This window comes from Giraffa tippelskirchi, chromosome 7 (assembly GCF_054371585.1).
Source record: "Giraffa tippelskirchi isolate mGirTip1 chromosome 7, T2T-mGirTip1v1.2.pri, whole genome shotgun sequence".
In the NCBI taxonomy this organism is placed as follows: domain Eukaryota; kingdom Metazoa; phylum Chordata; class Mammalia; order Artiodactyla; family Giraffidae; genus Giraffa; species Giraffa tippelskirchi.
Window position 1 is genome coordinate 161,373,038 of NC_137281.1, and position 26,856 is coordinate 161,399,893.

General features: G+C 41.4%; 1 protein-coding gene across 8 annotated transcripts in view; it reads right to left on the reverse strand.

The window, feature by feature from the left end:
* Window positions 1–26,856, reverse strand: part of RPS6KA5 (ribosomal protein S6 kinase A5) — a 184,832-nt gene that overhangs the window by 105,048 nt on the left and 52,928 nt on the right. For all 8 annotated transcript variants that reach the window (XR_014059767.1, XR_014059769.1, XR_014059768.1 and 5 more), the window contains one exon: window positions 14,580–14,651. Coding sequence is in view for 2 of the 8 variants with exons in the window: in XM_081510895.1 (XP_081367021.1) it covers window positions 14,580–14,651 (72 nt within the window). In the remaining 6 variants the exon portion in view is untranslated. The remainder of the gene's footprint in view (window positions 1–14,579; window positions 14,652–26,856) is intronic.

A 26,856-nucleotide genomic window follows, 5' to 3' on the forward strand; every position in this document is an offset into this window, starting at 1 on the left:
GTGCCATCCAGTCCAGAACTGCCTACGTGTCTTCCAGTGCTTTAAGAGGGGCCACTGCAACTGAACTTGGTGGTAATATCACTTCTTTTAGTTTTCAGTAAGATGAGTGACTACCCTGCAGTGAAGCCAACTCCTGGCTTTTCGCTTGCTGTGTGCTGATAGTGTTAAAGCCTATTCTGAAAGCATCTTTTGGAAACTGTAAAAAGCAACCAATGGTGAAAACTCTTCTGGCCAAAAAAGGTAAACAATAGTACTTCCTGCTCAGATGGAGCCCCTAAAACAGATGTTTGGCAACACAGCTGGGATCTGCAGGTTGGGTCAAGAGACAAAGCTTCAGGCTTCAGCGTAACTCGAGTTTCTGCATCAACACAGAACGGCTTCAGAGGCGCTGGCAGCAATCTTCACAGCAGCCTGTGCAGTGCTCTCATCTCATCACTTTCTCCAGAGAAAGGGCCTTTCCAAGATACTCTCCACAAATGTCAGCACAAGAAGACACGGAGCTCACTGGTTTTCCAGAGATCAAGTCTAGCAGCGCTTGATGAGAGGACGCAGAAGTTCTGTGTGTTAGACTGAGGGAAAGCAAACTCTAAAAGGCTTTCCCTGGTGGCTCAGTCGGTAAAAAATTCTGCCTGCAATGTGGGAGAACTGGGTTCGATCCCTGGGTCGGGAAGATCCCCTGGAGAAGGGAATGGCTACCCACTCCAGCATTCTTGCCTGGAGAATCCCATGGACAGAGGAGCCTGGCAGGCTACAGTCCACGGGGTCACAAGGAGTCTCATGACTGAGTGACTAACACTAACTAACTAACTACACTCAAAAAACAAATGACAACTAGGAATGGGAATTCCCTGGTGGTCTAATGGTTAGGACTTTGAGATTTCACTGCCGAGGCCCTGGGTTCAGTCTCAAGCTGCATGGTCAAAAAAAAAATGACAAGAATTAATTCCTGTCTGCTTGACAGACACCTCTGACCATGTGAGTGATGTGCGTCTCTCATTTCAAGGCTCGACAGACACTGCTGTGTGCGCCCATTCCCACAGGTTACAGCAACTGTTTCCAAGGAGAAGACTGGATCAAGACAACCACATAAGCTTTTTCCAAGCTGGAGGAGGAATTCCATAGGTTGGGGGCAAACTACAGATATATTATGAAGGTCATCTCTGCTGAAACTGAAATATGGATTCAGCATTCTATTCTACCAGACACAGACAGCTTGACAACGGTCTCAACGCCTTGATGATAAAGGAACTTGTGTCAAATGAACTAAGCAGTGTCAAGAGGAAACACCTAGTTCCTCAGACTAGGTTTCAGTTTGCTTTTCCACAGGTGAGACTCTGATTCCGTTGGCCACAGTGATCACTATGAATCAGGCTTTTAGCATGAGTCATAACAAACAGAAGTTGCAGCAGACTGATGGCTTTAAAACAGGACGGCATGCATGCTGTCACAGCAAAGCCGCTGCACAGACTCAACTACTTTTTCAAGCTTCACAAAAGCAGCTTTCTTGCTGAAATTTATCTTGAGCACAATTAAACAGATCTTTTCACTTTATTTGTAAAATCTTAATTCATTAAAATTTTTCAGCAAGTACTGGCATTAAAATGTGATCAATTTGTTAAAAAAAAATATTTTTATGGCCCATCTGTGGATGCAATCAGTTTACAGTGCCACAGGATTAAATGCAAGGAGAATCTATGTTTACATGCATTGTTCCGGAGAAAACGGTTAAGAACTAGACGGCCTCTGGATTAACTCCTTCAGTCGAGTGCTCACCCAGCACACACTGTTCCCACTGGGATCGAATGCTTCCACTCTGTGAGATCACTGTTTTCTGCCACTCAAACTTATTAACGCTGCTTAAAACCCTATACATTGTACACTCTGGCTTACCAGTCATGCCATACTTTGGGTTTACTCCAATCTTGTAACTTCTGTACTGGAACTACTGCTTTAAAAAGAAAAAAACTATGGCAGAAGCGCTCCTGGGGACTCCCACTTAAACAGCTCCCAGCACCGAGTGGCACTCCCCTCTGCACCCGGATGCCTGTAACCCACTCTCCCTGCGCTGCTGTGCCACAGGCTGCGTTCTGCTCCCCGAGAGCTTTCCTGGCGTGTGCCTGGCGTGTGCCTGGCGTGTATATTGCTCTTACATAATGTAACTATGTATTACATAAGCCACGGAAATGGAAATGTGAAAGAAAAGAGAAAAAATGAGGTTAAAAGCTTTGAAGGAACTACATAAAAGCAAGACACTTGGGGGGAAAAAAAACTGTCAAAAAAGTAGGCATGGGTGAAAACAACTATAAAAGGCTAAGGGAGAAAATTTTGTACCCAGATTACTTCAAATGTATCTGGTTCTCCCTTCACTTTAAAGAACTGGAAACTTGATTTTAGATGATGCATTACAAGTGTGGTTTATGCAAACCATTGTTTAAGAACTTACTTTCAAAGATTCTTGTGCCTGCACACAAAATGAAAATGTATTTACATGTTTTAAGTGAAAAGTAGTATGTTTCAAAGTACATATTTTTACATCCTTTTAAAATGATTTTCCACTTGAACCAGCTTTTTCTGATTAACCACAAGTACCGATGCCGTAACCGCAGACAGATTCCACTAACTCGACGATCACATCCGTGTTCCTGGGGTTCACCTCTCTCCGCCTTCCAGAACACTGGAATCTCGTCAAACGGTGACCTAACCATCGAGCACACTAACTCCTCCTCGAAGTCTGCATTCATTCTCATCTAGTAAATATACCTTCTGTGTTGTCATCTAAATCGCTGATAAAAAATGTACCTCTTCTGGCTCCAAACACGTGCTTTCCCACGACTCCTAAGATACAGAGAATCCTCAATGCAGCCTGAACTATCCACCCCCTCCCTGCCTCGCTTCCCTTCTCTCCACCATTTCCTCAGTCCTTCAGACTCAACAGCCTCCCCTGACCTCCCAGACTAGCACAGCCCCTCTGATTTTACACTCTCCTAACACTGTCACCGGAGAAGGCAATGGCACCCCACTCCAGTACTCTTGCCTGGAAAATCCCATGGACGGAGGAGCCTGGTAGGCTGCAGTCCATGGGGTCGCTCAGAGTCAGACACGACTGAGCGACTTCACTTTCACTTTTCCCTTTCATGCAATAGAGAAGGAAATGGCAACCCACTCCAGTATTCTTGCCTGGAGAGTCCCAGGGACGGCGGAGCCTGGTGGGCTGCCATCTATGGGGTCGCACAGAGTCGGACACGACTGAAGCGACTTAGCAGCAGCAGCAGCAGCAACACTGTCACAGAGATGGTCAGAAACATGAGTTTTCATGTATTTGTGTGATTGCCTCATTGTGTAGCTTTCACTGGACTGCAAATTCCACAAAACCATGGACTATGTCTGGTTTTACTCACTTTGTATCATTAGCAAATTCTGGAGCTGGTACACGAGAACCTCAATGTTGAATGTGTGAAAAACAAAAACAGAGAACAAACAAGGTGAAATCTCTGCAGCCTACAACCAAATACCCTTCTCCGTGACAATCCCGACTTAAAGGTGAAAGGAGTCTTCAGGAAGAGAAACTAATAATGCCGATCCACTACAGAGCGAGACCACATCAACCCTTTCCCCTTGAGAGGGAACAGTGAGCTTTCGTGCAGAAATCACTTTAAGGAAAGAAAGCAGTGTTAGTCACTCAGTCAAATCTGACTCTCTGCGACCCTGCGGACTGCAGCCTGCCAGGCTCCTCCATGGAATTCTCCAGGCAAGAACACTGGAGTGGGTTACCGTGCCCTCGTCTAGGGGACCTTCCCAACTCAGGGATAGAACCTGGGTCTCCTGAATCGCAGGCAGATTCTTTACCGTCTGTGGCTCAGCTGGTAAAGAATCCACCTGCAATGCGGGAGACCTGGGTTCAATCCCTGGGTGGGAAAGATCCCCTGGAGAAGGGAAAGGCTACCCACTCTAGTATTCTGGCCTGGAGAATTCCATGGACAGTCCCTGGGGTCGCAAAGAGTCAGACACGACTGAGAGACTTTCACTTTACTTTTACTGTCACTTTCTTTAGTGTCTGAGCAACCAGGGAAATCCCCAACCCTTTTACTGTAGGAATTACATTTGACTCCTGAGAACATTTCCTAGGGAAACTAGCTGAGGAAACTTAGCTGCCCCCACTGTGGAAAAGAAAACTATCTTAACATGGCAGATAGTCTCTCTCTGGCCACTGCTTTGTAACCTGCCTCAACTACCTAAGAACTGATTACAATGCCTGGCCACAGCCCCTCCTCATATACGGTTTAACTTGAGAAAAGATTTCTACCTTTCCACCTGTGACATGTCCCAGACACTGACAATCCACCTGCCTTTCCCACTCCAGTCTCTCTAAACCAGTTTTTTGCAACTGTGGGCTATGACCTGTTAGTGGATAATGATACCAATTTATCATGTTCAATGGGCATTTTGAAACTAAAGTAGTAAAAAAAAGTACTGAATATACTAAAAAGTGTTTCATGAACATGTGGAGGTATCAGTTCAGTTCAGTCACTCAGTCGTGTCTGATTCTTTGCTACCCTATGGACTGTAGCACGCCAGGCCTCCCTGTCCATCATCAATTCCCAGAGTTTACTCAAACTCAGGTCCATCAAGTCAGTGATGCCATCCAACCATCTCATCCTCTGTTGTCCCTTTCTCCTCCTGCTTTCAATTTTTCCCAGCATCAGGGTCTTTTCCAGTGAGACATTTTTTTGCATCACATGCCCAAAGTACTAGAGCTTCAGCCTCAGCATCAGTCCCTCCAATAAATATTCAGGACTGATTTCCTTTAGGATTGACCGGTTGGATCTCCTTTCAGTCCAAAGGACTCTCAAGAGTCTTCTCCAACCCCACAGTTCAAAAGCATCAATTCTTTGGTGCTCAGCTTTCTTTACAGCCCAGCTCTCACATCCATACATGCTACTGGAAAAATCAAAGCTTTGACTAGACGGACCTTTGTCAGTAAAGTAATGTCTCTGCTTTTTAATATGCCATCTAGGTTGGTCATAGCTTTTCTTCCAAGGAGCAAGCGTCTTAATTTTAAGGCTGCAATCACCATCTGCAGTGATTTTGGAGCCCTGAGAAAATAAAGTCTGTCACTGTTTCCCCAACTCTTTGCCATGAAATGATGGGACCGGATACCATGATCTTAGTTTTCTGAATGTTGAGTTTTAAGCCAACCTTTTCTCTCTCCTCTTTCACTTTCATCAAGAGGCTCTTTGGTTCTTCTTCGCTTTCTGCCATAAGGGTGGTGTCATCTGCGTATCTGAGGTTTCTGTGTTAGGTGTACATGTGTAAGAATCCGTGAATGTAAACAAGTCTAAGCACATGAGAGAGGAAAAAGAGGGCAGCACAGAACAATGGTTAGGAACATAAGACTGATGCCCGACTGCCCGGCTTTGATTCATAGATATGCGGTTCAATAACTGTGTGAAAGAAAGTGAAAGTTTAGTCACTAACTCATGTCTGACTCTTTGCAACCCAACTGTCTATAGCCAGCCAGGCTCCTCTGTCCACGGCATTTTCCAGGAAAGAATAATAGAGTGGGTAGTCATGCCCTTCTCCAGGGGATCTTCCCAACCCAGGGATCAAACCCAGGTCTCCTGCACTGCAGGCAGATTCTTTACCATCTGAGCCACCAGGGAAGTCCAAACTGTGTATCCCTGGGCACAACAGGTAACACAACTGTACCTCAATTTCGTCATTAGGGACAGTGACAGTTCTTACATCATATGGTCTGGGGATTAAAGAAATTAACGTAAGGAGTCAAAGGAAGGCCTGGCAGATAACAAACACTACACAGATATTAGTGGGGAAAGCATGTATGTCTGTACACACTGCTTCTGTGTCTGCTTCTATACATACATAAACACACAGACTGAACTGCCACACAAAAATGTACCTACTTTGTCCTATGCATAATAGTCCAAAAAGCTTGAAAGCTACAGCTCTAGTTGAACTTATATGCTTTTCCTTTAAAAAAAAAATACAAATTATGTAGGTCAAAGAATTTTCCCTTTCTATCTCTTAGTACCCTCAGGGTTAAATTTAAAGAGACAACTATAATGACTATCTCAGCCCAGATTTCTATATCATCTATTTCACTTTCCTGCTATCTGACCTTTGCTCTATTTTCATCTTTTTTAAGTTCCTTATTTTTTTATTCTATCTTTGAAAATGCCCTTAAATCTCTTTTTGAAAACTGGTACATTTTAAAATACATTTAAAATAAAATGTCCTTGATTTTACATATTTATCAAACAGAAGCCCTGATTCCTAAATTCCTTTATAGAACAGATACCTTATTTGCACACTAAATTCCAAATATTAAAAAGTACATAACTAACTATAAAACTTAATATTACAACTATAAAACTTAGTATTTCAACATAATTTTAAAATAGAAACAGAGAATTTGAGCCATTTAATTCAGTCATTTTTAAAGTTAGTCACTGTTGCCAGGATTTTTAAAATAAAAACAAAATATCTAAGACTAATAAAGGTAGACTGATTAAAATAGACTCTTCTTCTAACATACAAAGAGCTATAAACCCAAAACATGCCTGAACACATAAACAGATGCCAGAGGCAAACATGAGACATGGTAAAAGCACATGAAATCATAGGTAGTAATTTTTTATGCAAGAGAGTGAGATGGGCTACTTTTTTTAGGTATAAACCTGTTTATCCTCTCTAGAAGATATATAACACCGAGGACCTGGAAGACAATAAAAGCACCAGCATTCTACATATAATCCAATTTAAGTTTTTAAACTAACCAGGGTCAAATGTGAGTCATTTAGTTAATTACTTTAAATGGTCAAAAACAGTTGCTCAGCTGAAATCGAGACCACAAAATCAATGCATTTTCTCATGGATGGTGTTAGCTTCTTTAAAAAAAAGACTTAATATGTGAGGAAGTTGACAATAAAAAATAGTTTCAGGAATGACTATCTACGGATTCCATTTATGCATACTGGATTAGCTTGAATAATTAAAGACTGAGTGTACGATATCTGCTTTTTAATTTCACTTATTAAATTACAAAGATCAGCACTTTTTAATTTCAGAGAAAGCACTAGACACCACAGGCACTCATCCAGCTAATAACTGCATGTGTGTATGCGGCTGTGGCCATCTCCTGACTATCTCCTTACGGACGACCCGTGTGAACCACCTGGCATTTCTTATCCCTGGTCCCAAATGACCTGAAAACCAAAGATCCATCAGGAGAGGAGAAAAAGCTGCAAAGGAAGCCACGTTCCACTGTGAGACCTAGACTAGAATTGATTACCCCTGGAATGTGATTACCAAAGGACCCACTAAGAGGAAAATTCAGGAAATCTCAACAAATGAGCTGTTCGGGTTTAAAATGCTTGCCTCCTCTCTCTTGCTCCGAAACCTCCCAGGTACAGGCTGAACCCAGACCCGAGCCACGCACGCTGCTGGGGCTCCTCCTCTGCCCCAGCCCCCCTCACTCTTCCTGCAGGAAGTCAAGTGCACGCCATCCCAGCAAACGTGACCCAGGACAGCATCAGTAATGAGTCAAACTGCATTTACACTAGGGAGATAATGTCAACCAACATCTTCAAGTGGAATCATCTTTCGATTTTAGAATAAAACATCACAAATATTTAACCTCCAAGATTTCCTGAAGCACCACAGCCTTACACTGAAACATAAGGTACAGTGGGTACACACAGATGCAAAACTATAAGCTTTTTTAAATGACGGTTTTGACAATTCTACGAATACAGGCTTTTAAAATTACTATTTTGATAGGAATACTTTCCAAACACCTAAAGGGAATTAAATGAGAAACGATGACTAAGTCATCATTTCTGAAACAGTCTGTACATGACTCAATCAAAGTATTTTTCCCTTCCATTATATGGCCAAAAAGTAGCTGTGTCTTCAAGCTGCCTGGTGCAATTCCTAGCACCATCTAGTGGCAAATTACTCAGAAGAAAAAAAAATGTACTCTTATTTAATAAATGAGATGTGTTTCTGACAAGTCTGCAGTAAAAAAAATATAAATACCTATGTATTTTACAAGGCCATCCTGCTAGGGATGACTTTCATAGAGTCTGGGTTTTATTTGTTGTTTTAGTTGCTAAGTTGTGTCCAACTCTTTTGCAACACCATGGACTGCAGCCCGCCAGGCTCCTCCGTCCGTGGGATTTCCCAGGCAAGAGCCCTCGAGTGGGTTGCCATCTCCTTCTCCAGGGGCTCTCCCCACCCAGGGGTCGCCAGGCCTGCACTGGCGAGCAGACCCTTCACCACTGAGCCACCTGGGAAGCCCAGAGTCTGGGACCAAAGAGCAGAAGCTGTCGGAGTGAACACTCTGGGGACGGCACTGAAGGCCGGGCGGGCAACCCAGAGTCGTCGCTCCAGCAGACGGTTTTCCAGGACAGCCTGCAAGATCCGCTGATTACATGACCACTCCTCCCCTCACCTCCAGAAAAGAAAAAGAAAAAGAAAAAAGCAACCTCCTTACGAGGGCACCAGGGACTGAGGGAGACAAAAACGGCTGCTGCTTGTTATATATACTGGAGGCGAGGCGTTCTGAGTCTCTTTACTCAGTCAGCACTCATTTGAAGATCTTATAAACCCAGAAACAAACACTACATAAAGATCGCATTATTCAGCTTGCAAGTCTGTATGTAACGTATCTCTTTAGAAGACGCTCACTAGGGAGGCTCAAGAGGGAGGGGTATACGTATACATGTAGCTGGATGCCCTCTGTTGTACAGCAGAAACTGAAACATAAAGCAATTACACTCCAATTTTAAAAATGCTCACTACTCTTTCCCAGCACCCAAAACAGTACCTGCCTCTTAACAAACGCCATGCGAATGAATGAACCCCAAGAGCAATGGGAATGACGTGAAAGGTTTTAAATAGAAAACCGACATGATCAAACTTACACTTACAAAAGACGACTGGCTGTAGTCAGAGAAAGACTAGGAAGGAACAGTCTGAAACTTGAAGATCTTTTGGTGGTTGTGTGTTCCTATTTATTGCTGGACATATTTTGGGTTTCACGATAAAGTATTTGTTAAGAGATGAAAATCACTTATGTATCAAGCTAATCTGAGACAGTGATAATGCACTATACTAGCTCTTTCAGAATCTAGGCTTCTTTCCCTTTCAGATACATATATAGTTTATATAGCATTTACTATGTGTCAGGCAATCTAGATGTTTTATTACTCATTTTATGCATATTTTATGCATACTCTGGGGCTTCCCAGGTAGTGCAGTGGCAAAGAATCGGCCTGCCAATCCAGGAGACGCAAGAGACTCAGGTTCGATCCCTGGGTCAGGAATATTCCCTGGAGTATGAAATGGCAACCACTCCAGTATTCTTGCCTGGAAATCCCTTGGACAGAGGAGCCTGGTTAGCTACAGCTGATGAGGTCGCAAGGAGTCGGACATGACTGAGCGACTGAACACACACGCATATTTTAGCGTAAAGACCGTTAACCCAACACACAGAAGGGTGTTCAGAACCCAGAATGTTTGAAAAGTTAAAGAAGAAAACAAAGAAACACAATCTTCATTTGACATGTTATTTTTAAGGAGACACAAGAAACGCGGGTTCGATCCCTGGGTTGCGAAGATCCCCTGGAGTGGGAAACGGCGCTCCACTTCAGTATTCTAGCTGGAAAATTCTATGAGCAGAGGAGCCTGGGAGGCTATAGCCCACGGGGCTCAAAGAGTCGGACACAAGTAAGCAACCAAGCACACGTACACACAATACACAACTCAACTCTTTAGAAATGCTAATTTCAACTAACGATAATATTTATGAAATATTTGTTGTTAGATTTTTATTATTAGAAATATAACTTTAGTTGGAATTGCTCCCAGATATGCTAACAAAGTGACTACAAGAAAGAACTAACAATCTGTCCTTATGAAGAGGTCCTAAATAACTGTTTTTCTAATTTAGGGTACAGCTTTACAGTAGAATCCCCTGTTGAATAAATAATCATAACTGATGGTTATCTAGCAATTGGCAATTCACATCGATTATCTCATTGATGATGTAACAACATTGTGGGATAGGCACTATTGACTTTGGTCAATAGGGACCTAAGCTCACAGAGTGCACGTGATTTACCCAAGGAATACAAGCAGGCAACGGTGAGGCCAAGATTCAAACCTGAGTCTTCCAAGTCATCCTTGGTGGCCAAGTACCTCACAACTACGAATACACCACAATCAGAAATCAACTCAAATGCACTCTTCACAGTTACATGACAAAATTTATCTTTTTTTGCCATAATGACAAAAAATCTCTGAAATATAGATCAACAATGATGAATACAGAAAACTGAAAAAGAAGACAAGCTCCACTTCACCAAGTACTAGAATGACTAACAGTGCACAAATGAGTACATGTAAAGACTTTCTTCTGTACTTGGATGGAGCAAAATGGTCAAAAGGAAGGCAGCAGAAAAGGTAAAAACTAGAATCACTACTCCCACAAACAGTCCAGAATTTCACCGTGAAACAAAGTAATTCTAAAAGAGGAAACAAAGACACGTCCTGAATCCAGAAGTATCGATCTCTAGAAGAGCACTAGAGACAAACACGCGAACCGCATTAACTCTTCGACTGCTGCTAAGCTCCGAACAGGTAACAGACTGTCGGGAGGAGCAGGGCGACGGGGCTGGAAACACATAGGACAACGACCTTAAGAGTCCACAATCCAGAAGAAAAATAGCAGCTGTGAACAAAAATGCAGAGAACCGCTCAGGGCTGTGTTCCCTACCAAGGACTTCCAGGGCCACAGTTCAGAGAAGGAAGCAACTGCAGTATCTGGACAGGTGGGAAAGAGAAGTATGAATGTGGGGAAGGAGGTAAGGCCGGGCCTCAGGGGACGGGGAAGCACACGTAACTGCAGGGGAGTGAAAACCAGCCAGACGTGTAAGCAGGCGGGATACCGGGAAACTCGAGAAAACAGAGCTGAGCCTGAGAGCAAGGGAAGAATTTGGACATGAATAATTAACTAGAAAAAAGGCACTAAAAGTTCTGAAACAGAAGAACAGCACAATAATGCTGAATTTTAATGAGGCTGCATATTATTTACAACAGAATATGTACAAAATGCATAGAATGGGATAGAGAACTTGCAGAAAGTCCAGTTCACAAAAAAAAAAACCTTAACAACAATCCATGTATAAGGTAATACAAGTCAGGGCACTGAGAACAGAAAAGGTAAATCCAAGGGTCATGTTGAAAGAAAAATTACAGGATTTTTGTGAGAAATAAGAAATAAAAAAGTCAAAATAGAGAAGGATCAAGTATTATTTGCAAGTTTCTAGCTTAGGAAACTGATCAGCAGATTAGCAATAGATCAAAAGAAACAAGATTGCTGAAAACAGAAATCAATACTCAGTACAAGTTTGGGTTTTTTTTTTTTTCATAAATAGCACATGTATTTAAATATATGATCAAAAAGTAAATCATTCATTTTCCCATGTTCCACAAAGTCTTCAAGATACTGGATGAATAGAATTTTTTCTGGTTCAAAGTACATAAAAATTAAATCATCAGAAGAGATTTCAGTTCCACTTCCAAAGAAAGCCTGACAGGACACATAAAGACATCTGATGCGGCTTTTCTGTTACCCTCAGTAGTTCTGGGGAAAACTATCGTAAAAAGGTAATGAAACTGAAAGATCAGTGGTAAAATTTTTGAATAAAAATTGAGATTTTATTATAATCATAATAAAAGTTTCCACCTACTCCATTTAGTCATCAAAACTGTGATTTTAAATACAGAAATACCTACAATGACACTTCGCAGTTATTCCGTCTTCTCCCAAGAGCAGGATACGGTCGGCTGACGGAAAGGAAAAGCAGAACTCATGGCTAAGACAGCCCGGTAACAGGGAGAAGCACGGAGTGGAAACACCTCATTACTTCAACACTCCGTTACTGCTGAACTCTTTTCTCCCCTTTGCAGAATTAGCCTAAAGACCTGTCTACGGTCAAGTTGCTCCAAAAAACTGAGGTAAATAATGAGACAAAGTGCTAAATATGTTGAAAGAAAATCCATCCAAAGTTTGTTTTAAAATCTGGCCTATAGTTTTTCTTCTTCCTACTCTGTGTTTTTGGAATCAAGGTAATGCTAGCCTTATACAATGAGCTGGAAGAAATAATTCCATTTTTTCTGTTCTCTGAATTTGTGAAAGGTCAGCAGTATCTATGCCTTGAATGTTTGGCAGAACTCACTTCAGAAACTACCAAGTGACTTCCCTGCTAGTCCAGTGGTTAAGGATCTGCCAGCCAGTGCTGGGGACGGGCTCCCCTCCTGGTCTGGGAGGATTCCCACGTGCCATGAGCAACCCGGCCTGTGCGCCCTAGCACTAGCCTCGGCACCAGAGGCGGCCAGCGCCCGCAGCAGAGAGGAGCCCGCCTGCTGCGACTGGAGGGGGCAGCGAAGACCAGAGTGGCCACCCAGAAATGGATAAGCGATTACACATCAAGACTGCGCCAGGCGTTTTCCCAGCAGGAAGATTTGTACTCACAGACCCGTTTCTTTAAGGATTAAAGGACTATTCAGGCTTTCTATTCTTTTTTCAATCAGTTTGGTATTTTACACATTTCAAGATTCATGTGCATGTAAAAATTGGAGGAACACTACCTCAGACCACTAAATTCCTATTACTTTCCAAATTATGTGCCATTTTTGTCCAATATTCCAGTTTTCTGGTTGTTAACCCCACAAATTGAGACATTTTGACTATGGTTTTACACAGTCAACATTGTTTGGATCTTTATTCACCAACAGTTTTTGCACCTCGGAATCTCTCCTGAGATCCCTTTCCTTCTCCCTAAAATTGTATCTTTTAGAAATTCTTTTAGCGAGGATGCATTGGTGGAAAACACACTCAGCTTTCTTAAGTCTGAAAATGTCTATTTTGCCCTTACTTCTGGAAAAGAGCTTTGCTGGGAATCCAATTCTAAACTGACAGTGATTTCTCTGGGGATTGTTCAGACATTCTTCCACACAGCTACGGCGTTCACGTGGCTGCTGCTTGAAAGTCATTTGTTCATCTGTTCGTTGCTTCTCCAAAAGGAAGTCTTCTCTCCCTGGCTGTGTTGAGGGTGTTTCTCTGTCTCTGGTGTTCATCAGTTTCTCTCAGGTATCCATGTAAGAATTCCTTTATAGTAATACTTGTCTCAGACTTTCTGTTTCCTAAATTTACAAATTCAGATATTTAATCAATCCTAGAAAATGCTCAGCTATTATCTCTTTGGATACTACCTCTCCCCACACTATTTGCTCCTTCTCGGATTCTGATTAGATAAATTTACATGCTGACAAGACTAGCCATGTAATTAGCAGGTTCAGTGCAAAATGAAAATGTGGGGTGCCTTGTTCACAAATTATTTAGAATTTCAGAAGGTTGAAAGTAGAGCATGAAATCAAACAGGAGGCTCTTCAAGTGCAGGGATCTCCGCACCTGCACAAATCAGATGCCTGGGAGGCCCTGAATTCGATAAGCAAGGATAGTGACAGTAAAAATCCTGAAGGCAGAAGAAGTATAAATCAGAAAACCAAGAAACATCTCCCACCCAAGGTCAGCCACACTCTAATCATTTTGATGCACAGATCAGAAATTCTTCTATATATTTACATATACATATTTATTCACACAATTTTTATATTATGGAAATGGTATATTATACATTCTCTTCTATAGTCTTTTTTCAAATTTACTATATTATTCAGAGCTTTCAAAAACATTAGTAAATACAGATCACTTCAATCCTATTGTACAGATAACAGAACATATAGGCACATGGTCATTTAACCAAATTCTTATTGTTAGGTTTCTGAACAGTCTTGAGTTTTTCATTTTCAAAAGTGATGAGCATGGACTATCAATAAAGTTGAGTGTGGACTGAATGAATCAATCAGTATAAAGAACACTTCACCGAGTACTTGGCAAGTAACAAAGTCTCCATAAATGTTAGTGGTTTTATAAAATATTACGTCTTGTATAAAAACTGATTTCATAGACATTTCCAACAGCAGGGTAAGAGAGACTTTTTTTTCTTGATCCTAGTCAACTCTTTTAAATTTTGTCTTTTGTATTTCTTCTCTCTTTTAATTAATTTAGTTTCTACTGTAAAGTGAATCAGGTATATCCCCTCCTTTGGATTCCCTCCCCATTTAGGTCTGCACATAGCACCGAGTAGGGTCCCTAAGCTACACAGTAGGTTCTCAGGAGTCGCCTGTTTACACAGTGCGGATGGTATCTACCTGTCAATCCCCGTCATCTCACCACCCCTCCTTCCCCCTTGGGCATCCATAGTTTGTTCTCTGCATCTGAGTCTCTATTTCTCTTTTGCAAATAAGATCAACTATACCATGTATTTCTTCTATGAATGCCTGGTCACATTCTTTGACAGTTCTCCTAATGGATTCCTTATTATTTTAAAATTTTAATGATTTCTGTGTTGGGGATTTCAATCCTTTGTCACAGGGATATCAAGTGCTTTTTTTTTCCCCCTCTAATAAAAAAGAATTAACTTAAGACTTACCTCCAGTTCCTAAGACCTTTAGGAGCTCAAAATTTTCAATCCCCACCTTCTCTGCATGTCCAGTTAAATTAGCTAAAAAGAGAAAGAGAAGAAGTCGACAATTAAGGGGAGGAGTAACAGGAGACGGCCCACAGGGCTTCTGAGGCGCCACAGTGCCCACGTGTCGGAACGTTAGACGAGGGTTCCCTCTGTCACCATTTCTTAGACGGTGCAGCTGTGCTTCATGTAATTTTCTGTATGGCATACATGACAACTTTTTTTTAGAATTTTGTTACTATATATCATTTGTATCGAAGGTCAACCTTAAAAATAAAGTGCTATACCACTCTCTAGTGACCAAATACAGTGAAAATGAACACAAATTCTAATATGTAGATAGATATGCAGAAAGAAAACTGGACAGATTCAGAAGATGTCTTCATTTATTCAACAAATATTTACCGTCTATAAAAGCCACTCCAAGGCTCCAGGCTGTACTCCATACCAACTTCTGGCACCAAGCACATGGGCAGCCTGCGCTGACGCCCGACCACGCTGAGCCCCAGCTCCCTCATCTCTGATGTGAAAGCGTTTATCTCAGTGAATTCTAACATCTCTACCAGTCTAAAATTCTAGAACTAAGCCTAAAAACATAAACTCTTCAAAAACACATTCTGGAATAAACAAAATGGGGATATCTTATAGTGAGTATTTTCCAGTGTACCCCACTGAATTCTGGTCTCACTCTACGAGATGTTAAGAAGTGCGATGTTGGGGGGGAAGGTGGCGAGAAGTGCTCAGGCTGAATGAATCTGGAAACAGTTAGCTTAAACAAAGTTTCACAAGTTTCTTTAATGCCGAACCTCACAGATACTACACCATGAAAATGTGCATGCGGATCTTCAAGACTGAGATACTTACATCTGTCAAATTTATTGGACCACAAGTTACTTTTTATGGTAACACCTATCCATACTGTGTGAACCAGCAGATTAGAAAGACATGATTAAGAAAGGCTTAGTTCAAACCCTAGTTCTACCACTTAAAAGCTCTGTGCTGCTGCTGCTACTGCATCGCCTCAGTCGTGTCCGACTCTGTGCGACCCCACAGACAGCAGCCCACCAGGCTCCGCCATCCCTGGGACTCTCCAGGCAAGAACACTGGAGTGGGCTGCCATTTCCTTCTCCAGTGCATGAAAGGGAAAAGTGAAAGTGAAGTCACTCAGTCGTGTCCAACTCTTTGCGACCGCGTGGACCACAGCCCACCAGGCTCCTCCGTCCATGGGATTTTCCAGGCAAGAGTACTGGAGTGGGGTGCCATGGCCTTCTCCGAAAGCTCTGTAATCTTAAACAAATTACTTAACTTCTGTGTTTCAGATCCCTCTAGTATAAAATGGGGATAATAAAAAATGCCTGCCCTCAAAGCATATTGGTGCCTGCAATTTACGTTGAAATGTATTTTTAAAAAGATGATTGATGGGGGAATACAGGTATGGATAGACATGTGATAAAGAAGGGCTTCCCAGTGGCTCACTGGCAAAGAATTCACCTGCAATGCAGGAGATGCAGGTTTGATTCCTGGGTCAGGAAGATCTCTGAAGGAGGGCATGGCAGCCCACTCCAGTGTTCTTGCCTGGGGAATCCCATGGACAGAGGAGCCTGGTGGGATACAGTCCATGGAGTCGCAAAGAGTCAGATGTGACTGAGCATGCACACACGTGATAAAGAAGGTACAACAAAATGCTAACTGCAGAATCTAGATAGTGAGTAAAAGGGTGTTCAACATACAATTCTTTCAAATTCTCTGCATTATATTTGAAAATGTTCATAATAAAATGGCAAATGATAAAATAGTGCCTCGTGATGATTATGTGAGCTTAATTCACACAGTATTCGCTGTGTTCAACTATTAGTGTTTGTAAATAAATTTATGCTTTGGGACTACTGGGATTCCCCAGTGGCTCAACTGGTAAAGAATTCGCCTGCAATGTGGGAGACCTGGGTTCAATCCCTGGATTGGGAAGATCCCCTGGAGAAGGGAAAGGCTACCCGCTCCAGTATTCTGGCCTGGAGAATCCATGGACTACAGTCCATGGCGTCACAAAGAGTTGGACATGACTGAACAACTTTCACTTTTGGGACTATAATTTTTTTAAAAATTAGACTAAGAGCTTTTAACTAGAATTAAAAGTTTCAGAGGGAAAAGCAATTTCAGCATCTTTCCAAAGTTTAACTAAATGCATAACTTAAAAAAATATTTTAAGTTGTGGTCACAATTAACCATAGAACAAACTTTGCCATCTTAACCATTTTTAAGCACACAACACAGTACTACTGTGTTAGCTCTAGTTACCTGGTTCACAACAGAGCTCAGAACTTCTTCACTGTGCAAAACAAACGCCGCTGAACAATGACTCTTCTCCCCCTCTTCCAAACTTCCAGAAGCCACCATCCCACTTTCGGTTCCTAAGAGTTTGACTATTAACACATGCTTTCATAGTGAGAACAAATCAGTGTACACGGTCCCTGCCTCAAGTTCACACTGGCTTCGGTATAAATCTAAAATGAATACCCAGAATATAGGGAGCATCATAAAATCAATACAATACAATAGCACGCCCTCCTGTAGTATGTCACGCAGACTACAGAAAAAGCAAGCTCACAGGAAACCATCACTTCTGAAATAATGACTTGGCTCTAACTGAACATTAAAAGTTCTGTTATTTATTGCTGTAATTGAATGTTAAGTTCTGTTGTTTTATTCAAAAAATTTTGAGGTTGGAGACATTAAAGAGTCACATGTTAAAAGTTATTACTCCTGATTCTCATTATTAGGCATTATCTTTTATTTACAAGGAGACGTTTAACGGCCCAGCTTTCCGAAAGCACCTTCCACAGGTTAGAGGGAGCACACCGACTGAAACCGCCCACCCTGGCCAGCACCAAAGTAACCATTTGCATGAGGTGTTTTACGACAGGAGGTCCTGGTAAGGAACACGGAACTAATAAGCCACCACCAACCGGAAGAATTCGGGAAAGGTCAAAAGGAGACACCCCGTGCCCGACCACCTCCCAGAATCCTTCTCTCTGGCCTCCATCTTGGCTGAGTAAGGCGTGCGCCACCAGGAAGGACTCTGAGTCAGAGTGACTGGCTGAAGACAAGCGGGAAACTAATCCCATCACCAGAAAACCTTCGAGCCCTGTGGCAGAGCGGTGCTCCTGGGTCCCCTCACCCTGCTGCTCTCCACCCGGCCGCCCCCTCCCAATAAGATCCCTTGCTTTGTCAGCACGTGTGTCTCCTCGGACAATCCATTTCCGAGTGTTAGACAAGAGCCCGGTTTCGGGCCCTGGAGGGGGTCCCCCTTCCTGCAGAACATACACCATTTCTCCCATATCTATATTTGCAGCGGGACTAAGGGAGATAAGGAACTATCCTTGGATACACAGTCACTCCGCCTTTTTTTCACTAGCCACAGAATTTTTCTTATAGGAACTTAGAAGAGGCCATCGATTAATTACACTTGGTTCTACAAAGCATACCGTCCAGGAGGCCCTGATCTCTCACAGCGATGGCTCAGATAATCTGTGAAGGCCCGTTCTCATTCCTAATCTACTGTCTCTGTTCTTTGGTTTCTGACACAGATTAACACTTTGCCTGCAAAGAGGGCGCAAGGCTTCCCCAACCTCCAATCCTGGGGGAAAAGGAATGGACAGAGCTCAAGATGAATGAACAGCAGACGCCTCTGTACCTGGGGAGGAGGGGTCACTGTAGTAAAGGTTCCCCACGAGGAGGAGGTCAGCTCTGCTTTCTTCAAGGTAGTTCTCTTCAGAATCTCCTCTCTTGGCCTTAGTTGCTGACGACTTTATTTACTCTTTGCCAGCCTGGTGAGTTAAGGTGGAACTTGGGAGAGGGTCTTCCCTCCCTCACACTTCAAGCCCCAGGACCTAGAAAAACCCAACAATGCTGGGATTGAAAAGCATTTAGCCCCAGGCTTGTAATAACACACTTTATCCACCTTAAGTTTCTCTGGGAATTTATCTTTCCTGGCCTTTCCTTAATTAAGAAGGGTCAGATTGCAGTGAACAGGCTCAGAGGTAGTATCTGCTTGAGAGAAAAGAGTCCCCTCGGCCCAGTGCAGCTCCCCCAGGTCAGGGATCCACTGTAGCGACCAGAGATCAAGCTTGTCCAAACCTTTTACTCTGTCCTGTCTTAACCTCCACTGGGGCCCAAACAGACGTAACTGCAATAGGGTTTTTTACCCAACGTTCACAGCTTACATTAGGGTTCATTCTTGGTGTATATTCATTCTACGGCTTTGGACAAATGTATCCACCACTGTAGTATGTAGTATCATTCAGAGCAGTTACTGTCCTAAAAATCCTCTGTGCAGGTTTTTGTGTAGACATCAAACTTCAACTCCTTCGGGTAAATATCAAAGAGTACAACTGCTGGGTCATGCTGTAAGAGTATCTTCAAGTTTTCTTTTTTTTTAATTCATCTGAATTTGTTACAACTTTTAAAGCAGAATGTGACTTGAGCATCACATTTCCATTCACAATACCTGCCCTGAGTTACTTTTTCAAGGGCTTTACAACATGCCTGGACAGGCTTATCATTCTGCTACTCTAAACACTTTTCTTTGAAAAACAAGCCCTATGTATGGACAACCCTGGTAGTTCAGACGGTAAAGAATCTGCCTGCAATGCAGAAGACCTGGATTTGATCCCTGGGTTGGGAAGAAGGGGAGAAGGGAATGGCAACCCACCCCAGTATTCTTGCCTGGAGAATTTCATGGGCAGAAGGGCCTGGCAGACTACACCTCACGGGGTCACCAAGAGTCAGACACGACTGAGTGACTAACACTTCCACTTTGATGTGTGGACAGTGACTCCCATCAAGCTGGTTCAGTTTAACACACTTCATTTCTGGCACATGCAGTCTGTAACTACAGGGTATGAAAAGTTTAAAGAGCAGACCGCAGAAGATGAAGAGCTGCTTCAACAAGTGTTGCTTCTGAACACCAAGGAATACACTTCAGAACACGTTAGTGACAAAAGACTCGGTTTACTAAAGAATCTGTTTTACAGCTAAATACTTCAGACCATGAAGCTAACACAGGTGACATATACCTTACAACAAATGCAGGTACTTCTGTCTGTTAAAATGAGCCAACATGAACTGAGAAAAGAACAAGCAGCTCTGTCAGCACTGCCACGGCCACCCAAGACACGCCGCCCTTGGCAGGAGGTGACACGGCCCACGTGGAAGAAGTGTATCTCGTTTTAAAAGGAATTCCCAAACCGTCTTCCAAAGTTGCTGTATCAACTCTGCATATATACCAACAGTAAATGACAGTTCTTGTTGCTTTACATCTTCACTAACATTTGGTTTTATCAGTGTTCTGAGATTTGGTCATTCTAATAGTTGTGCGATGGTTATGTCACTGTTGTTTTAATTGGCATTTCCTTGATGACACATGATGTGGAATAACTTTTCATATGCTTATTTGCCATGGGTGTATTTTCATCAGTGAGATGTCTGTCAAGGTTACTGGCCCATTTTTAAAAATCAGGTTGTTTATTTTCTTACTGTTGAGTTGTGAGAGGTTTCTGTATATTTTAGGTAAGTCACTTGTCAGACAATATCTTTTGTATATATTTTCTTCCAGTATGTGACTTCTCAATCTCTTGACACTGTCTTTTGCAGAGCAGAATTTTTGAATTTTAACAATTTTAATAAAGTCCGGCTTATCAATTCTTTCTTTCCCGGATCATGCCTTTGGTGTTGTGCCTTACCATACCCAAGGTCACCGTACCCAAGGTCACCTAGGCTGTCTCTCTGTTATCTTCTAGGACTAAAAAGTTTTATGTTTTACACTTAGGTCTATAATGCCCTTGAAGTTAATTTTTGTGAAGGATGTAAGGTATCTCACCAGACTCAATTTTTACATGTGGATGCCCAGTTGTTTCAGCATCATTTGTTGCAAAGACTATCACTGTTCCATTGTACTGTCTTTATTCCACTGTCAAAGATCCCTTGACCGCCTTTATACGGGTCTATTTCTGGGCCCTCCAGCCTGTCCCAGGACTTCCCTGGTGGCTCAGAGGTTAAAGCGTCTGCCTCCAATGCGGGAGACCTGGGTTCGATCCCTGGGTCGGGAAGATCCCCTGGAGAAGGAAATGGCAAACCACTCCAGTATTCTTGCCTGGAGAATCCCATGGACGGAGGAGCCTGGTAGGCTACAGTCCATGGGGTCGCAAAGAGTCGGACACGACTGAGCGACTTCCCTTCCAGCCTGTCCCAGTGCCATATCTGCCTGCCCCACCCTAGTAACACGCTGTCGTGGTTACTGGAGCTCGGCAGTAAGTCTACCCGTAGAGCGTGGGTCCGTCTCTTGCCCGTCCTTCTCCTTTAATATTGTGGTGGCTACTCTGGGTCCTTTGCCTAACCACAGCAGCCTTAGAATCAGTCTGCTGATCTACACAAAATAATGTATACTTGGATTTTGATAGCAGCTGCACTGAAGTTGCAGACCCTACCTGTAGACCAAATTGGGAAGAACTGACAGCTCAACAATATTGAGTCCTACTATCCGTGAACAGAGACTGTCTCTCCCTTTACTTAGTCCTGCTTTGGCATCCTTCAACAGAGCTTTGTAGTTTTCCTCACATAGATCTCGTACATATTTTGTTAGATTTATACCTAAGTATTTCATTTGGGGGTGTATGTGTGCAAATTTAAATGGTATTGTTTTAAATTTCAAATCTGACGTGTTTATTGCTGGCAGGAAGCAGATGACTTTTCTGTATTAATACTGTGTCCTAAAACTGTAATAAAACTGTAATTGCTTATTAGTTTCAGGAGGGTTTTTGTTGTTGCTGTTAACATTGATTTTTTTCAAATTTTCCACATTCTCAACATGCTTTTAATTTGCATTTTCTTCATGACATGTCGAATATCTTTTCATGGATATACCGGTCATTTGTATTTTTTGTGTTTGTGAATTGTCCAAATCTTTTGTCCATTTTTTGTAGCACTATTTGTCTAACTGTTGCGTTGTAAGAATTCTTTACATATTTTAAGTAAAAGTACTTTGCCAGCACGTTTTGCAAAGGTATTCTCCATTCTATAGTCTGGCTTTTTATTTGTGTAACTGTGTCTTTTTAAGAGTGAATTTTAAAAATTTTGATGAAGTCGAAAATTTTTTCTTTTATGGTCTATGCTTTCTGGATTCTAAAACATCTCTGCCTACTCAGTGTCACAAAGATGTTCTTTAAAAGGTTCTTCTGGAAACTTAACAGTTTTAGCTCTTACATTTAAGTCTATGATCCAATTTGAGTTAACTTTCTTGTATAGTGTGAGGTAAAGTTCAAGATTCATTTATTCTCATATAGATATCTAGTTGTTCTGCTACCATTTAAAAAAAAAAAAACTTTTTTGTTTTTACTATTGATTTATGCTGGTTCATTTGTCAACAATCAATTTGCCACGTAAATGTGGCTTCATTTCCCGGCCCTCTCTCCTGCTCCGGCGCTCTCCGTGCCGTCTCAGGTTAGTACCCACTGTCTCGGTCATCGTAAGACTTGGATCAGGCGATATGAATCCTCCAGTCTAGACAATCTTCAAGATGGTCCTGTGTTTTCTTATAAATTTTAGAATTAGGTTTTCAATTTCTACCCCAAAAAGCCTGCTAGGATTTTAACTAGAGTGTATAACCTATAACACTTATTTTCATCTAAACTACTGGGTTAATAGTTTAATCTATTAACAATCTAATATAATTATTGATATAGTTGGGTTTAGGTCTATCACTTTATTATTAATTTTTAACTTGTCACTTCTGTTGTATAGTTCTATTTTCCGGACTTTTGAAAAAATTATTTGAATGTTTTTTAGAATTTCATTTCAATTTTCACACTCACATTTCAGCTTTACTTCTCTGCATTATCTGTGTAGTAACTGCTCTAAGGAGTACAATATATATCTCTAACTAGTCACACCTCTGACAAGTGAAAACAGTGCCATTTCACAAGAATTACAAAAACTTTTCAACATCCTTCCTGGTATAGCCACTACACATTATATGGGATTTATAATATCTTCCATGTATGTTATAAACTTCACAATGTTATGAGTTTGCTTACATAATTTATAAAGAAATAAAGAATAACTAGAGAGACTTCTGCACTTCTCCAGATACTTATAGTTTCTGATGACCTATCTTCCTCAAGGATTCAAAATTCTATCTGGTACCACTTTTCTTCAGCCTTGAAGAACATCCTTTGACATTTCTTGTAGGGCCAGTGATGAATTTTCTGAGTTTTATTTTATCTGAAAGAGACATTCTTTTACCTTGATTTAAATTTTTATTGAGACATGATTAACGTATCATAAATTCATCCTTTTAAAGAATATAATTCAGTGGTTTTTAGTGTGTTCACAAGGTTATGCCATCATCACCACCAGAATCACCTTCACTCTTGAAGGATATTTTCCTTGATAGACAATACTGCACTGCAGGCTTTTTTCCCTTTGCTTCCAGCACTTTAAACGTGTCCTTCCACTCTTCTGGTTTATAAAGTAAAAGCTGGTCATTAAGTGGATTATTGCTTCTCTGTCTGAAACATGTGATTTTTCTCTCACTGCTTTCGACTTTGCTTTTTATCTTTGGCTTTCAACAGTTTTGCCATGATGTGTCCTTTTTTGTTATTTTAATTTTTATTGGAGTACAGTTGATTTACAATGTTGTGCTACTTTCTGCTGTACCCAAAAGTGAATCAGATACACAAATACATATATCCACTCTTTTCTACCTCCTGAGAAATCTGTATGCAGGTCAAGAAGCAACAGTTAGAACTGGACATGGAACAACGGACTGGTTCCAAATTGGGAAAGGACTATGTCAAAGCTACCTATTGTCATCCTGCTTATTTAACTTATATGCAGAATACACCATGCAAAATGCCAGGGTGGATGAAGCAAAAGCTGGAATCAAGATTGCCAGGAGAAATATCAATAACCTCAGATACACAGATGACACCACCCTTATGACAGAAAGCAAAGAATAACTAAAGAGCCTCTTGATGAAAGTGAAAGAGGAGAGTGAAAAAGTTAGCTTAAAACTCAACATTCAAAAAACTAAGATCATGGCATCCGTTCCCATCATTTCATGGCAAACAGATGGGGAAACAGTGGAAACAGTGAGAGACTTTATTTTTGGGGACTCCAAAATCACTGCAGATGGTGACTGCAGCCATGAAATTAAAAGATGCTTGCTCCTTGGAAGAAAAGCTAAGACCAACCTAGACAGCATATTAAAAAGCAGAGACATTACTTTGCCACCAAAGGTCCGTCTAGTCAAGGCTATGGTTTTTCCAGTAGTCACGTATGGATGTGAGAGTTGGACTATAAAGAATGCCGATCGCCGAAGAATTGATGCTTTTGAACTGTGGGGTTGGAGAACACTCCTGAGAGTCCCTTGCACTGCAAGGAGATCCAACCAGTCCATCAGAAAGGAAATTAGTCCTGAATATTCATTAGAAGGACTGATGCTGAAGCTGAAACTCCAACACTTTGGCCTCCTGATGCGAAGAACTGACTCATTGGAAAAGACCCTGATGCTGGGAAAGATTGAGGGCAGGAGGCAGAGGGGATGACAGAGGATGAGATGGTTGGATGGCATCACCGACTCATTGGACATAAAACTGAGCAAGCTCCAGGAGTTGGTGATGGACAGGGAGGCCTGGCGTGCTGCGGTCCATGGGGTCACAAAGAGTCCGACACAACTGAGCGACTGAACTGAACTGAACTCTTTTCTAAGATTCTTTTCCCATAATGGTCATTATAGAGTACTGAATAGAGCTCCCTGTGCTATACAACAGGTCCTTATTAGTTATCCATTTTATACACAGGAGTCTGTGTATGTCAATCCCAATCTCCCAATTTATCCCTCCCCCTCTTGCCCCTAGTAACCATAAGATTTTTTTCTACACCTATAACTCTGTTTCTGTTTTATAAATAAGTTTATTTGTACCATTTTCTTAGATTCCACATACAAGTGATATCATATAATATTTGTACTTCTCTGCCTGAAAAAGTCTCTAGGTCCATCATGTTGCTGCAAATGGCATTATTTCATTCTTTTTTATGACTGAGTAATACTCCATTATATATATGCACGAAATCTTATCCACTCTTCTGCTGATGGACATTTAGGTTGCTTCCAGACATGATATGACCTTCTTTGGGTTCATTTAGCCTGGCCTTTACCAAGTATCTTATATCTGTGAGTTTCTGTTTTTCACTGAATTTGAGAAGTTTTTGCCTTAATTTTTCAAATGTTTGTTCTATCCCATTCCCTCTCTCATCTTCTTAAGACTTCAATTGCACGTATGTTTGTTTGTTTGACACTAAGAGTCCCTGAGACTCTATTCATTTTTTTCTAATGTTTTCTCTGTTCTTCACATTAATTCCCATTGTTCTATCTTCAAGTCCACTTACATTTCCTTCCAACATGTCTATTCAACTGTTAAATCCATCCAATAGATTTTTACATTTCAAACATTGTATTTATCATTTCTAGAAATTCCATGTGGTTCTTTTTCATTGTTTCTATTTATAAGATTTTTTATTTTTTCATTCACTGAGAACATGTTGCTTTATTTCATCGAGGATATTTTAAGAGCTGCTTTAAAATTCTTGTCTGCTACTGCCAATATCTCGTGCATCTCAGGCTGGGATTCAGTTGTTTTTATTTCCTCTTGGAATATGTTCCATTTTCTTGATCCCTCCTATGCAGGATAATTTTTGATTGTACTCTCAACATTAACCCTTAAATGCTAATTTGTGAAAACTCTAACATTGTTATTTTTCTCCAGCAAGAGTTTCTTTTGTTTTAGCCAGCAAGTATCTTGGTTTTGCCTGGCCTGACTTGAATTACAAATCAGTTTCTTAGAAGGCAGCTCTAGGCCAGTTCAGATTTATTTTTTAAGTCAAGCTGTTCTGAGGCTGTTGCATTCATGCATGGTTCAGAAGTAAATGCACAAATTTTCGTACACAAAATTTGAGGACTCTCCCTCCTCTGAGGCTCCTCTCTTTCTGGGATTCCTCCACTATCTTCAGTGGCCAAGGTTCTCTGACTTCAGTTTCCCTGTTTCTCTGACCAGAGAGACTATTGTTTCTTCATAAGAGTCCAAAGAATATGATCTATACTCACCCTGAAGCTAAAATTAGTGACAAGGCAACGCTACCTTCCCCACCTCCTCCAACTGTGTATTCTCCCTGAGAGCCTGTTTCTGTCCACTCTCAAGTGCCTTAAACATTGCTTTTTCTATTAAGTCCAGTTTTCATAGTTACTTGCTGCAACATAATTCTCTAGCAGGTGGTCTTATTCTGACATTACAAGAAGTAATCGTCTTCCTAAGTCAACATTCAAACAAAACAGCAGTTTCCACTTTTCACTTCAACTACTACCCTTGGAAATTAACTTCAAAGAGCAAATAAAATCCTAAAGGTGATACAATATAGGCCCATCTCAGGGATCATGGACTTAATATCCACATGATTCTTTCTTTTACATCGTATCTGTTAGACACGGTAAGTGAGCACACATATGGAAGCAAATCCACAGGAGGCCCGATCACATCTAGGCCTTGGGGAATGCTGCTAAAAAGATTCCTCTCATTGTGTTAGTGACAAAACACATAAAAGCAAACAAAAACAGGATGCTATACAGAACCCAAGCAATGACAAACATAAATTCAAGCAGGTGAGTCTAACAGTCTGAATGGTTCTCATTTCTCCATTATTATTTTTCATTGTAATTAGAAGTCTTTGAGCATGAAAGTCTAAAAATAAAGTACATTTCTCTTACTTAAATTCTTAACCTAAGAGCAAGACCTCAACCTTCCCAGCAATGCTACTAACATTTATTAGAACAAGACTTAAAATATTTACACATTTCATCCTAGAGGTACAATAAACATCAGCCACGTAAAGAAATCTGTATTTCTGAGTCATTTACACGCCTTGGTAAAGTCCAGAATGATATGTCAGGTGATCTGTAGCTACCTGGATGTCTGGGACCAGACTGTACCAGAAATGGGCCTGTACCTGAGAGACAGAACTGTCCATCGCCTCTCCTCACGTACGAAAGGAGACGGCACTTACGGCGGCTGTAGGAGCTCCTCTGCCTCTGCCAGGCATGCTTCTGCCCGACTCTGTGTCTAGTCCTTCCCGAAGATAAAAAGAAGTTACTAATTATTCGAGATTCCACAATTCTGACTAGGGACAGTGAGTA